The 14,808-nt window shown below is 37.1% G+C and overlaps 1 protein-coding gene across 1 annotated transcript in view; it reads right to left on the bottom strand.

Moving 5' to 3' along the window:
* LOC107101621 (protein Wnt-3a) overlaps positions 1–14,808 on the bottom strand; it is a 26,977-nt gene that overhangs the window by 10,372 nt on the left and 1,797 nt on the right. The window contains exon 2 of the mRNA XM_015400610.1: positions 9,220–9,461. Coding sequence (XP_015256096.1) covers positions 9,220–9,461 — 242 coding nt within the window. The remainder of the gene's footprint in view (positions 1–9,219; positions 9,462–14,808) is intronic.

The following is a 14,808-nucleotide window of genomic DNA, read 5'->3' as shown; positions in this document are numbered from 1 at the left end:
ATATATATATATATATATATATATATATATATATATATATATATATATATAAAGATATTTGGCCATAGTACAGATCCCTACGTCCAATCGAATCAAGATTTTCTTAAAGATTAATTTGCATTAATCTGTGCAAGTTTGAACAGTTGTTTTCTGTCTACATATATTCTTCTATTGTTACTTTTGATTGCCAAAATATATACACATGCATACAGACTCTATTTCTATCATCTGTCATTGTATTAGTGTGTCCTTTGTAGCCACAATGACCCCCAAATGTTTAGTCAGTTTGCACCTGACCTCCAAATGTATTAAACATAGTCACAAAAACTGAGGATGCAATCTGTGTCTTGATGAATCTCTTTATTAGTGGTAACTATTGTACTTGCATATATTTCCCTCACACATCTGCACAGTTTAGTAATTAAAATATGATCTGTGAATGCACAGGTTAAAAAAAAGGTTTTCAAGTGCTGTTTTTGCTGACTGTCACTTTGCTCGTGTCACAATACATGCAGAACTCTTGAAAAATGGGCCCTAAGTATTGGAAATAAATACTGGAAATAAATATGTCAATATTGAAATCTAAACCTGGAAAATAGCTTGAACTTCAGATTCCAGAAGCAAAGACACTAATCCTGTTCATGGCTCACTGTTATCTGTAACATCACAATTGACATATTTAACTTGAAAATATCCACTGCTCAAAAAAATTAAAGCAACACTTTCAAAACACATCAGATCTCAGTGGGGCAAAAAAATCATGTTATTTATTTATACTGATATGGACTGGGTAATTGTTAGGAACAAAAGGATGCCACATAATTTGATGGAAATGATAATTATCAACCTACAGAGGGCTGAATTCAAAAACACCCCAGAAATTGCAGTGAAAAAATAATGCGGCAGGCTAGTCCGTTTTGCTGAAATTTCATTGCAGCAACTCAAAACAGTATTCAGTAATTGCATGGCCCCCTCATGCGTGTATGCATGCCTGAGAACGTCGGGACATGCTCCTAATGAGACGACAAATGGAGTCCTGGGGTATCTCCTCCCAGATCTGGACCAGAGCATCACTGAGCTCCTGGACAGTCTGAGGTGCAACCTGGCGGCATCGGATGGATCGAAACATAATGTCCAAGAGTTGTTCTATTGGATTTAGGTCAGGCAAGCGTGAGGGCCAATCCATGGTATCAATTCCTTCATCCTCCAGGAACTGCCTGCATACTCTCACCACATGAGGCTGGGCATTATCGTGTACCAGGAGGAACCCAAGACCCACTGCACCAGCATAGGGTCTGACAATGGGTGCAAGGATTTCATCCCGATCCCTAATTGCGGTCAGGGTGGTGTTGTCTAGCCTGTATAGGTCTGTGCGTCCCTCCATGGATATGCCTCCCAAGACCATCACTGACCCACCACGAAACCGGTCAAGCTGTACGCTGTTACAGGCAGCATAACGTTCTCCACAGCTTCTCCAGGCCCCTTCACGTCTGTCACATGTGCTCAGGGTGAATCTGCTCTCATCTGTGAAAAGCACAGGGCGCCAGTGGCGGACTTGCCAATTCCAGTGTTCTACCAATCAAGCTCCATGGTGCCGGGCAGTGAGCACAGGGCCCACTAGAGGACGTCGGGCCCTCAGGCCACGCTTGGGAAGTCTGTTTCTGATTGTTTGGTCTGAGACATTCACACCAGTGGCCTGCTGGAGGTAATTTTGTAGGGCTCTGGCAGTGCTCATCCTGATCCTCCTTGCACAAAGGAGCAGATACCGGTCCTGCTGATGGGTTGTAGACCTTCTTCGGCCCTGTCCAGCTCTTTTGGAGTAACTGCCTGTCTCCTGGAATCTCCTCCATGCTCTTGAGATTGTTCTGGGAGACACAGCTGGCAATGGCACGTGTTGATGTGCTATCCTGGAGGAGTTGGACTGCCTGTGCAACCTATGTAGGATCCAGGTAGCGCCTCATGCTAAGAGTAGTGACAGTGACCATAGACAAATGCAAAACTGGTGAAAAAGAGTCAGAAAAGATGAGGAGGGGGAAAAAATGTCAAAGGCCTCCACCTGTAAAACCATTCCTGTTTTGATGGTCGTCTTGTTGATGCTCCTCTAGTGCACCTGTTGATAATTTCAACACCAAAGCAGCTGAAAATGATTAATATAATATCCCAGAAGTTTAATTAACTTGATGCTATACTCTGGTTACAAAGTGTTCCTTTATTTTTTTTTTTGAGTAGTGTATAAATGATATTTTTAGATTAATATTAATATTATCTAGATGGTTAAAATTGGGAAAAATATCCAATATACAAAATTGAAATAGAAAAATAATGTATGAGTGTTAGCATAACTAGTCCCATGATTTCTTTTAGGGACTGTAGTCTCTAACAGACAAAAGAAAGATGTTTAAAGCAGGTGTCCATAGTCTTCACTGTGTCTTTTGTAATATTAGCACAAGAAACATTGCCAGTCTGATCAGACAAACCTAAGTATTACAATTATTTTCTATTAAAAATGCAATCTTAAATCCTATAAAAGCTAAATAGTATAACTCTTACAGACAATGCAAAGTATTTTCTCCCCAGGGGCTGAATATTAAACCCAAGAAAGACAATCCACCAGAATTATTTTTGCTTTTCATATGAGATGTCACCATTCGTACTTCTGATTTTCTAGAACGTTTTAGTAGCCATATGCACCTAATGTTATGGCAGCTACTTCACCAGGAGTTGTCCTTGCTTACATAAGTTCAGCAGCTTCTCTCTGTTTTACAACCAATTTACGGTCAGTTTTTCTTGGACAATGCTTTTCAACCAAACTTCACCAGATACAAGCAGGCCAAATGGTCCCTACAACCTGCTGGGGGGTTCAATCCCCCATTGTGCTGTCACAGTCACGCTGTGTTAGTACTACAATGGACCCAGATATTTTATATGAAATTTGCCTTGGCCAGTGATTAGTGGGGACCAAGTTAAGTCATAGCAACAGAGAACTATGCTTTGGCTGGACCCTGCTTGTCGGCAGACAGGGAAATCCCTATTCACATGGTTTAATAAAACAATCTAGAGGGCGTGTGAATGGGGAAAAGCACTTTTTCTCCTGCTTAATCTCATGGTTGAGAAGATATTGTGCTCTGAGCAGCACCCAGTGGGGAGTGGGGCTAAGGTCCCCCCATCAACTCCATTTACCACACCCCTTCTTTCTTTCTTGCCCAGAGTTAATGATATACTGATGTGCTCACTTCCCTCCCCCAGCTTGATGAGACATACGCTCTGTGAAAAGCTGAGACCTTTTAGCTCATCCTAAATAGTTACACTTTCTCATCTTCAGGTCATAGGTCGTAACCCGTATCTCCTGACATCCTCCTGGTTAATTTAAGAAGGATTTATTGATTTCTATTAAACTTCATTGTTTAAAAAGCACTTGCAGAAGAATTCCTACCACTTTTGCGAGGTTACAACAACCAACCTTTGAATATTTCACTGTATTTTTATATGATAGACTCAGACAGGGTAGCACATCATTGTGAAATGAAATAAACCAAAATGCATAGCTTGCAAAAACGTTAACCAAAAATAAATCATAAAACAATCAGATGGATTAACAAAATACACCAGCTTTAAGCGATCTAAACACATTATAAATAAAGCTATTCTTTGAACATCTCAAAGATTTGATAGACAACAATACTGAAGAAAAGCATCATGAAGGCCTGGGAACACAATAGAAATCTGAGATACAGGGCAGCTAAACAGATTAATGCATTGCTAGATCACAAAAACTTATTCAACGCTTTAAAAATCTAAAGCAATTTAGAAGAGTTTGACCAAGCTGTAAACCTAAAAAGTCACAGGCCAACAATCCGGGTAAGAATAGGATAAAAAAAAAATCACGCTTCTCATCTATAAAACCCTAAATAAGCAAGCTCCAACTTAAATCAGAGATCTGATTGTTCCATATAATTTTAACACAGCGCTTCACTCTCAATCTCCAGGTTATTAGGCTTCTTTCCTGTAGAACCAACTACGAGTTTTAGTCTGTGTGGCAGACACCCTATCTCCTTTTAAGACTAGGCTTAAAACTTTCCTTTTTGATAATGCTCATAGTTAGAGTGGTTTAGGTCATCCTGAGCTATCTCTATAGTTATTCTGCTATAGGCTTAGACTGCTGGAGGACATAGGGACCACTTTTCATTTTGCAGTCTTTCTTGGTTCAACCCCTAATTGTATATTCTTTCTTTTTTCTGTTTTAATCTCTGATTTCTAGCTCCATCTGGCCTTGTTCTATTTGGCTCTGACACCATCCTGGTTGGGCTGCTGCCATCAGCGCCTCTGATTATAGACAATAAATTTGGGTCCGTTTTTTAGTGCTTAGTCTGGTTATTTTAGCCTTTTCTGTTACTAACTGTATGTGTACTCTTTTATCCCTTTAGGTAAAAAAATTATTCAAAGCGTCTTTACTTAGCGGTGTCTTACCTAGACAGAGCCACCAGTAGAGCTAGTTTACAATGACCTTCTCTAACATACCAATTATTTATGGATCAGTTCTTCTTGTTCCTTTTGTATTTTTTCTTCTTAAACCCCCTGTCAGGCCTGGCAGAAGGCCTCTCACACTGTGGCTGCTACTGCTGGAGGTTTCTTCCTGTTAAAATTAAGTTTTTCCTCTTCTGCTTCACTTTATGCACGCTATGTGTTAGGAACTGCTGTAGAGTCAACAACAAAATGCAAACGCGTCTGCTGTCACCACATTTGCATCCAGAAGAAGCAAGTCCTGCAAAGTAAGTTATTTGATGCAATGATGTATGCTCTGGTTAATTGTCTTTGTAAAGGATATTAAGATGACATGTAATTGGTGCCATACAAATACATTTAATTGAATTGCAACACTATCATTATTCAGAGAAGCGGCCAATGGGAATTCTGGAAGAGCTCTTTTAATGTGTTTATGTATTCCATGTAGGTAACATCGCATTAAAGGAAGAAGGTCATCTTGTCACCAAGACCATAGTTCCAGGGAATTGGATTCATCTTTACTGATTTTCCAAAAAATTATTGCCAAAGTTTTCTTTCTCCAGATTTTCAAGTTAAGTGTTTTATGAATTATTATTATTTGTTTTTATCCTAACAAAAAGAATCAGGATATTTATGATACTAAGGTGATAAAATTTGATAAAGATTAAGAGGTAGAAATACTTTTATAAAACATAGTCCTTATAAAGACGCCAACACTTATATATATTTATATTTAATAGATATAAGTGAATATAATTTAACATTACTAATCTCACACTGGAAAAAAAAAAATACCTCTGCATTTGACCCATCCCCTTGGGGAAGACTGGGCTGCTTCTCTGCAGCCCCCAGGTAGCAGTGTGGGGTTAAGGGCCTTGCTCAAGGACCCAGAGTGGCAGTCCGTGGGAGAGGGGCTTGAATTCAGAACCTCTGGGGGCCAAGCGCAATGCTTTTTCCACTAGGTCGCAACTCCCCCCTCCCTTTTTTTATAACGACATATATTTAACGTTAATTAGTTGTAGCATTGTTAAACTGCCTAATTTATAATTTCATACGACCCCCATCAGAAAGGTGATTATGCCAATACAATAGGTAGGCAGTCTGCAGATAGCTAATAAGATCTCGAGCTTCAAAATTGCTTGTAGAGACTGAGAACACCTGCAAAGCTTTCAATTACCTTTCATCGCAGGCAGATTCAAGTAATGCATGTTTTGACACCTTAGCTAATGTAAATTAATGAGTGCTGACGCAGACATAGCTTGGAGGCAGGCTTTGGGATGTGAGGTGTGGCAATGGATAGAAATTTTGAGGTTTAGCCCATGTCTAAGTGAGAGAGTTCCAATAGGAATATGTCTTATTTAAAAGGTTGAATTTGCTTTCCTCTTCCTTCATTATATGTGATATGACAAGAATGTGTGATTTTATTTTTCAGGGATATTATCACAAATTTAAATAAATGTTTTCAATTTATTCTTTTGGCTTTCCTTTCAAAATGAATATTTCTTTAAACAGACATCTTCTAACCCTACAGTATAAGCTAATCCATCAGCCTTCATCACGATGATAAGGCAAGCAGTGACAGTGTCGGGCTGAAACTATGCTTTAGGTGTAAGTAAGGTGCATGCTTTTTCTTACAAAAAAGGCAAAGAGGAAACTGGAACACAACAGTCTGAATAGCAGACAAACAGACACTGATAGGACAATGTCCTCAACCCACAGACAAACACCAGCATCAATCAAATCCAATGAAATGGAAGCCTACTTCGACTAAAACCTATCAAAGGCCTGTGAGTCCCTGAGCCACTCTACTCATCCTCCGACAAAGGCACTTAATCCAGCCACTTTGACCTCTCACATTATTAAAGGCCCCAGTGACCTTAATCCAATCGAAATGATTTACTAAAGCCCAGTAGTGGCCTTCTCTTTCCAGTCAGTACCCCTGCAATTTAGAGCTGGGAGGGGAGGGCAATGAGAATGATGTGGTAGCATTTTGCACCACAATGGGACCATGATTGAGAACCTCTATCGTTAGCCATCTACTTGAGTTCAAGCCTTTTCTATCAACTGGCTCAAGAGTTTATTAAATACAAATGCCATAAATCAAATTTGCATCATTCTTCAGTAAAACAACTACCCAGTTTAGATCTGCAACCCTCAACCAAATATAACATAATCGAGTCAAAATTTCAAAGCCAGTTTCAGAAGAGAAATGACAGCGAAATGACAGAGAAAAAGACACATTCTTTGGTAAATCCAGAAAACTAAAAAGCAAGTTTGAAATTACATTGGAAATGTTGCTAAGTGATAAAAAATAAATAAAAAAAAACATGTCAGGTAGCTTATCAGCAGATGCGGTCTTGGTTAAGTTTAATGAAGAAAGAAACAGTCGCTTACTGGAAAATAAGCCTTGTGCAATAACATTCAGCAAAGCTCAACCCCTTTGGGCATGGATGAAAAAAAGTGTTCAGGAATTTATTACATTTTGGTATGCCATAATTATTATTCCACGTCAGCGAGTATCTTATATTGCTGATTGTCTAAGTATAAGTCAAGCATAAGTACATGCTGTCAAAAGTGATTATCAAAAGGTGTTTGCAGATTTGTGTGCTTTCATTTGCTAAAAGCAATGCTACTGTTTCTTTTTAATGTTTAGATTTAAAAATGAAAAAAATAAAACCCGCTATGACCAAAAAAAAACTAAACATATTTATCTAAATATGCTTAATGTCTTTAATTTCAAGCACCTCATATTCTGTGAAGAATTTTTAATACTATTAAAAGCCATGTGTGAAACTATAAAAGAGTGATACATTGTGGTGGAACCATCATATTATAGACCTTTTTTAAAATATTTTTTATTAGGGGAAAGAAAATGGTAAGAGCTGATGGAAACTTGGATGAAGTATCTGTCAGTACCTGCACAAGACTTCAGACAAATGTGGGGGACTGCCAGCAGGAACATGGCTTGTAATTGGCCCAGCTGATTTAAAAATCTGTACGTGGGCTTAAGAACTGATGCTCACAGACATCATCCATCCGACTGGGTCTAAACTGAGCTATTTGCAAAGAAGAGTGGGAAATATTTCAAGTCAAGAGACTTTCTAATTAAATTTAAATGAAACGTGGTGCTGTGAAGGTTTCACACAGACGTGCTAAATATATATGCCAGGGAGACCCCAGAAATGTAAGCTGATATTTCAATTGTTTAAAAAATTATGCAACATTTACGTCCCACTTCCCAAATATGAACCAGTAGGCGTAAGAAAATCGTTTGAAAAAGGATGAAAAGCATTGTGAATTTTGGATCTACCTTGTAAAATGTTAAAGAATGGTTTAGCAAGACCTTATAAATGCAGTGCAATAGAGGTCTAGATAGGGAAGGCAAATCACAGGCCAGGTAAAGGCAGAAAATTAGCTATTGACAAAAATCCACATCAATAATCAGAAAAAAAAAAGAAAAATAGAATAAAGAGAACAGAAAATGAAACAATAAAGGCAGAAAAATGATCCAAGGCACAATGAGAAAGCTTGTAAAGAAGGATCAAAACATAACAAAAATACGACTTTGATACTCATTGTGCAAGAGTGACGGCAATTTGTTTTGTGGTTAGGCTACTGAAGGAAAAAAAAGAAATTTAGGGCTTTTTATGCTCTTAAAGTATGTCTTTGTTTTTGAAATGCCTTAGGGTTTGATGATTCCGAAAGCCTACTTTCATGACTACAAAAAGTCTTTGTATTCTGAAGTGAAACCTATATATTTTGAGGGAAATAAATAATTCTGTTTGGTTCAGATTCTTGTGTTCTAGGTTCCTTTTAAGAAAATACAACAGCTGCAGGGGATCCCCTCCAAAACATAACTCAGACAAGACAGAACTCACTAGCTTTAGGCCTGTTATGTACATCTTTTCATGCATACAGGCCCCTCAGAGCTTGCTCAGTCTTAAGACTATTTAAACAAGGATTTGAATCAACATAATGGATGATGCAGAAGGAGAATAAATCTTTTGTACAAAAAATATAAGACAAATAGAATAGGAACAATCGCTGAAAGCATTAATGATTCCAGAGACGCGTTTATTTTAATTTACTTTCCTTTTTTTAACTAAAGTGTTTTATATTTGTCTTGTAGATGGTCAAATATACTTAAAAAAAATAAAGGAACTGAAGTTAAACATCATAATTTATGTTTCAGCATACTCTGTTTAGTCTTACAGTCTTACTCATATAGTAATTAAACACAACAAAAAATATTATTTTGAAATGGAATTTTTCTCCTTTTTTTCAACTTTAAACCTTAGTGGTTTATTGATTGAAACAAGGTGTCTATGTTGGATTCAAAAAATAAGTTACATTCAAGTTTTTGGGGTTTTCCTGCACCTCATTGTGTAGTAAAATGTATGAGAGGTGTGAAACTCTTCAAAGATTTTCCTATTCAGGTTTACTATCCAATACCTGCTATGTAAATACAATTCTGACGAATTCAGAACTAGACTTAAAAGGATGAGTAGAATCACTATATGTCTTTGTGACCAATTGTTTTTTTCTCAAGTTTTGCGCACTGTGTGCTTTTAATGCCTTGGGTTTAACATATCCACCAAACCTAAACCCCAAAGTACAAACCTCAACCATGAAAGTGCAGTCATATGGTATGTATAAGACAGACAAATTGCATTGGAAGTACATTTATTTCTGATTCATAAAAAAATACAGCTTCACCTTTGTCCAAGACTGGCCCAAAGATAGCCAAATTGTCGTTGACCGTTGTGCAGTTCCAGCGCCGGCCTCTGAACTGATGTTGGCACTCTTGGATGCCGATCTTCACCCCCTCGGCTACGCTGGGCATGATTTCAACGTAGTTCCGGCAGAAGCGCAGCTGCTTGGGCACCAAACCTGGTATACTGCCACAAAGGATAGGTTGGGTACCTATTGATGAATACTGGTGGCCAACTGCTAGTGACCTATAAGCAGAGAGGAAATCACAATGTCAGTGCCTTTTATTAATTATATCTTCTTATTCTATTTGTCTGTATCGATGTCTCAGCACTGGAGTGGGAGGTAATTTTCCTTCTGCCGCAGTGTAATTTTTTGTCTGACTTTATCTGATTATGTGTGTTTATTTTTTGTATCAAATGCTACCATTACGTATCTATCCCTGATCCCTCCAACCACCCTCTCTAAAGACACCTGCCCTTTATGTGTATTGAAATTGCAGCCCTGCCACCGCATTGTTTCTGCTTAAGATGAAAGTCCGCAACGCATCCAGAGGTCTTCATAGACCTTAAGCTGACACTTGGAAAAACTACACCTTGTTATTAGCTGTCCGCACACTTAACAGGCCGTCAGCTTAGGGTAATAAGAGTGCAAAACCTACAATGAAACTTCAGAGAGTGTATTAAGGGCAACACAGACCGCCCTCCCACCCATAGTTTTTTCTCTTTGAGGAAGATGTTTTAAGAAACAAGTGCAAACTTGGCTAACTGATTACATCTCTCTGCCTTCACACCTTTATAATACTTTCTGTCTTTGTTTTATGCGTTGATTTATCTCTATTACAGAGTATTTGAAAAACTGAGGTGCCACAATACAATACAAAATTTAGATTTTTATCTTTTATTCAAGATTTAGATATAAGTAACTTGTATGCCTGATTGCACATTTGAACATTAATAAGATGCATACCGTCTTATGTATATATATATAACGTTTTGTTTGTGTTGTTATTCATCCATTACTAATCCACAGCATAACATTAAACAAATCAGGGGATTTTCCAAAATTATTATGTTGCCTTTTGTATGAAAATCTTTTAAAATAAATCTATAGATGTTAAAATTATGTATAATAATAAATTATATATAATATTTAGGGTGATAATAGGGAAGACTTTCAGCCTTACAGACTTGGAGCACATCATCAAAAGTAAATACTCAAAATATCAGTGAAAAAAAAACAAAAAACAAAAAAACAATCCACCATTATTATAATAAGGGTTTGCATACTGTAATGCTGTTTTATTATATAAAAGTAATTCCTAACAAAACCAAAATGTGGTGCTTTTTAAAGATACATTGTCTTTTGAGAGAGGCCTGTCTCGTTTTCTGTCAGGAAGAAAAACTTTGGGTTTTTAAATATCTTTAAAACCTAAATCTGTCCTTGGTATGAATCATTTTGAATAATTTAAATAAATGTACACTAATTTCTTAAAACAAAATCTGTACTTTTAAAGCCTTGTTCCCTTCTCTACCAATAAGTTTAAATAAAACGTAAGAATAGGTTCAGTTCATGTATATTGCTATAAATAAAGCTCATTCGGAAGTGTCTGCTTTCCCAGATAACTGAAAAAAATATTTTGACTTTTTCTTTTCAAATATTCATAGCAAGGTTTTTTTTACAAGTGGAAACTTTTAGTCCTTAGCAAATGTTGCTGCCTTTGGTGGTGCCAGTAGGTGCTTGCCCTGATAGGGAAAATCTGCTCCCTGGCTCCTGAGTTATATGGGCTTCCAAATAGTCATCGCTTACAGAAGCAGCTCCAAAGCAGATGAAGATGTGTTTTTCTTCTACTTTTCTTTTTATATTTTTGCTTACCTGCTTATTGTTTATGAACTAGAAACTGGTCAAAAGTTACATGTGTTTGAAACAGGCCTGCAGAAATCACAGATTTGGGTTTCTTCTCATATGAATACCAAGGTTTCTGATTTTAAGTAAACTCTGCAACCTTAAAAGACAATATAAATGGTTGTTCAGATTTGATTTTGATTTCTGTCTGACCTCCAGTCGGCCTCGGCAGCAGACTGCTCACACTGAGCCTGCTTGTTGAGGTTTCTTCCTGTTTAAAGAGAGTTTTTCCTCACCACTGTTGGTGCATGCATGCAAAACACAAGCAAATGTCTAATGTAGCCACATGCTCAGCTGGGTGAAACAAATCCTTCAAATCGGTGACTCGATGCAATCAACTGGGTTTCCTCAAATGGAAAACTTTTAATCAATCTGTCTGGATAATTCGATTGAATTGTCTCTGTAAAAACCCTTGAGATGATGTGTTGAGAATTGTGGTATTACAAATAAATAGAATTTAACTGATTTGAATAAGCAAATGTTATAGTTAAGAAAAAAAAATATATATATATATAATTCAGCTGGATCTGTAATAACTGAACGTGAAATCACAATGAGTCCATGTGATCTCTGTCTGTCTCAGTGGAGCTGAGTAAGTCGCTGCCATATCTTCCTGTGTTAGGAAAAGGCTTATGAGTGGAGGCAGGACATGTTCCACCCGGATGATTTATGATTTTTTTTTTAGCAAACTGTTGCATAAAGAACAGTGTTGTTGGAGACCATCTCTAACAACCACTTAAAGCTAACTGCTGCTCTTCTGAGTGTTGTGTGGATTTTAGGTATTTATTGTGTGGTCTTTACTTTAATCTCTCTAATTCCTCTGTAGAAAAAAGTCAATTTATCTTGTCAGTGTTGCTGTCAGACATAGAGACGGACATTCAGTGTATTAAGCAAAAAGTCACAGTTAATGTGAAGAAAACTGTTTAGCTTAAATAAGAACATACATGGCATGAAATTTTTTTTTCCACACTGAACAGATTTTCCCCTCTAATCTGAGTGTAAGCAGTGGATGTTTAATGCATATTTCAGCAAGCCAAGGCAAGGTGCTTCAGAATTACCACTTTACTCGAAGGCCCCAGGGCCTTGGAGTTGACTTTGAAATCAAGAGAATATGTTTGAGAGTAGGAATGTGCAGCAAGCTTTCACCTCCAGGTATTTATCTTCTAAGGTGGGGTGGACTAGAGAAGGAGGTGGTGGGAGGGCGGCGGGTGCAGCCAGGCTATGTCATGGCAGGTCGAGAGAAGGCAGACATGAACCCACCTTAACACTAATCAGCAACCCTATAGACTACTCTGGGCACGGAGGCTGTCTGAAAACCATTTGAAAACACATTTTGCAGCAGAACATCCCACCTCAACTGAAACTGAAGTAATGGCTTTCAGAAATGTGGCATTGTTTTTTTTTTGGTTATTTAAGTTTGGACCAATGTGAAAAAAATGCTGAAGTTTTGCATAACAATTATAGTCAGATATTTGTTTATTTTAGTTGGAAAATCTCAACCAATCAGATCCTGTGTTTATCTGGCTCTGTTTAGCTCCTGTAATTGCTTTCTCCAAAATCCAAATTTAACCTCTCAGATTTTTACACTTGCAGCATGATTTTAACTGTGACGGAGTGGAAACCTGCCTCTAGGTATTTTTTTTATCTGTTTCAAAGTGGGTAATGGAAAAAAAAAATTATCAAAAGAAATAAATACGAAAAAAAAAAAGATGTTCCTTTGATAAAAAAGTTAAACATGTTGGAAGATAGGAATGATAGGGTCTTGTTTTTTTTCCATCTGTCTGCCCATTGGCACCAGTGCTATATCAGGATTTCCTTCCAGCCGCGTGTGTAATTAGTTTCTCATCAGTCTAAACACCAGGGGACCCATTAATGGAAGTAGTTTAAGGTCCACCCAGTTTCAAAGCGTTGCCAAATATTGGGTGATTTATTGGAAACTGGCCATCTTTGGTTATTTTTGTTCTACTGTACAAAAACTGCTGTGATTGATGGATAGCTTTTAACAAACGTGACATTAGTGCCCTCAGAGCCTGCTGACATAAAAACGAAGAGTGGAAAAAGTTTGGCTCGTGTGGGATTTTTAGTAGAATGTATGCCATTTATAGCCTCAGCTAAAAATGAATAAATGTCCCCTTGTAAGAAGATTTTAGTACAATAACCCAGATAAAACATGACATGGTTTTACACCAGCGAGGCCAGGGTTCAGGAAAAATAAATAAAACAGATTCACCTGAAAATAAGAGACTGACAACAATACAATGGTTTCAATGCTATAACTGTAGTTTTCTTTCACATCAGAGATGAAACATTTTTTTTGGAGACATTTTCCTGTTGTTAGCCCACTTTAAGCTAAATGATCAGCAGTGTTCAGAAACAGGTAGAGGAAGAAAAGCAATGCATTCCTGAATGCCTCAAACCACTGGTCACTTCAGCCCCCCCTGAATAAATTTGATGCCACAACAACTTTTTATGTTTTTCCTTTTTAAAACCTTGCTATATCTTCAATTCCTCAGACAATAAGTTTTTGCCTACCTTAAAATACTTGGTGCACAATGATCTACCCGAATAGCCTTGACATGTAAGCATTTAAAAAAAAAAAATTTGATTCTGCAATTTAGATACATTTCCAAAATATATTAGATGATGTTTTATTTTTTCTGATCATTTTTGGATGTGAGCTGTTAGCCTTTTTGTCTTAGATCTTAAATGTGTGATTATACATGCTTGTCAGCTGGAGTTATGGTACTTGCATAAATGGCTCCCTGTTCAAGCTCTTACTTCTAAGACAGCAATACCTCATATGCCTTTTACATTCATTAAACTTAATTCCCCAATAACCACACATTTACTGTTACTTTGTCAACTTTTTCAAGTGAAGTTTTCAAATCTAATGATATCTTTTAAAATTCTGATATAGTCCAGACTCACAGAAAACATTCAGGATATGGATCTGAGTCAAATTTGCTGAGTAAGACAGAAACTTGAGCATCTTTAGTTCTGTTATTAAAGTGACAGTTGATTCTGCCAACAAACCTCTGCTGTTAGCCAGTTCAAATGCATTACCCCTCAGTGGCTTGATCATTCTAAGTGCTTCCTGTAACACACTGTCATTTAATTTAAATTAGACAGAAAAAAAATCAATATATGCAGAAACATATTTCAAGAACTCTAATCTGTTACATGTCATGCTACTGCAACAGTGATTTTTATTTCAAATTGCAGAAGTAAGTCATTATGTCCAATAAAAAATGAGCTTGACTGTGAATCCTGTTTAGACTTTAAATAAAAGGTTTTATGACTTCTAAACAAGCTACACAGTATAAAATAAGGGATTTCCAATGTTGTCTGCATCATGAAGATACAGGGGAGGTTATGGTTTAGGCTCTAAAACATTGTCATTTCATTTTTTTATGGTGTTGCTGGTGAACATTCTCAGTCATCCAGGTCATAATCATTCCAAAAAAGTTAAAAAAAAACAATCTACTGGACTTTGTTTCCAAGTTTAAGGATGTTTCGCTTCCCAACAAGGAAGCTTTTTCAAGCTTTTTGGACATTTTGATTTGAAAAAGCTTCCTGAATGGGAAGCAAAACATCATCAAAGTGAATTGTCTTTTAAGTTTTTTGAGTTTTTTGATGGTGTTACATGTGGTGTCCAATTCTTGAGCACTTTACTGTTACCCACCATTATAT

Source organism: Cyprinodon variegatus, unplaced genomic scaffold (assembly GCF_000732505.1).
Source record: "Cyprinodon variegatus isolate N-32 unplaced genomic scaffold, C_variegatus-1.0 Scaffold1124, whole genome shotgun sequence".
In the NCBI taxonomy this organism is placed as follows: Eukaryota; Metazoa; Chordata; class Actinopteri; order Cyprinodontiformes; family Cyprinodontidae; genus Cyprinodon; species Cyprinodon variegatus.
The sequence above is the reverse complement of the archived record's forward strand: the minus strand, read 5'-3'. Positions and strand labels throughout refer to the sequence as shown.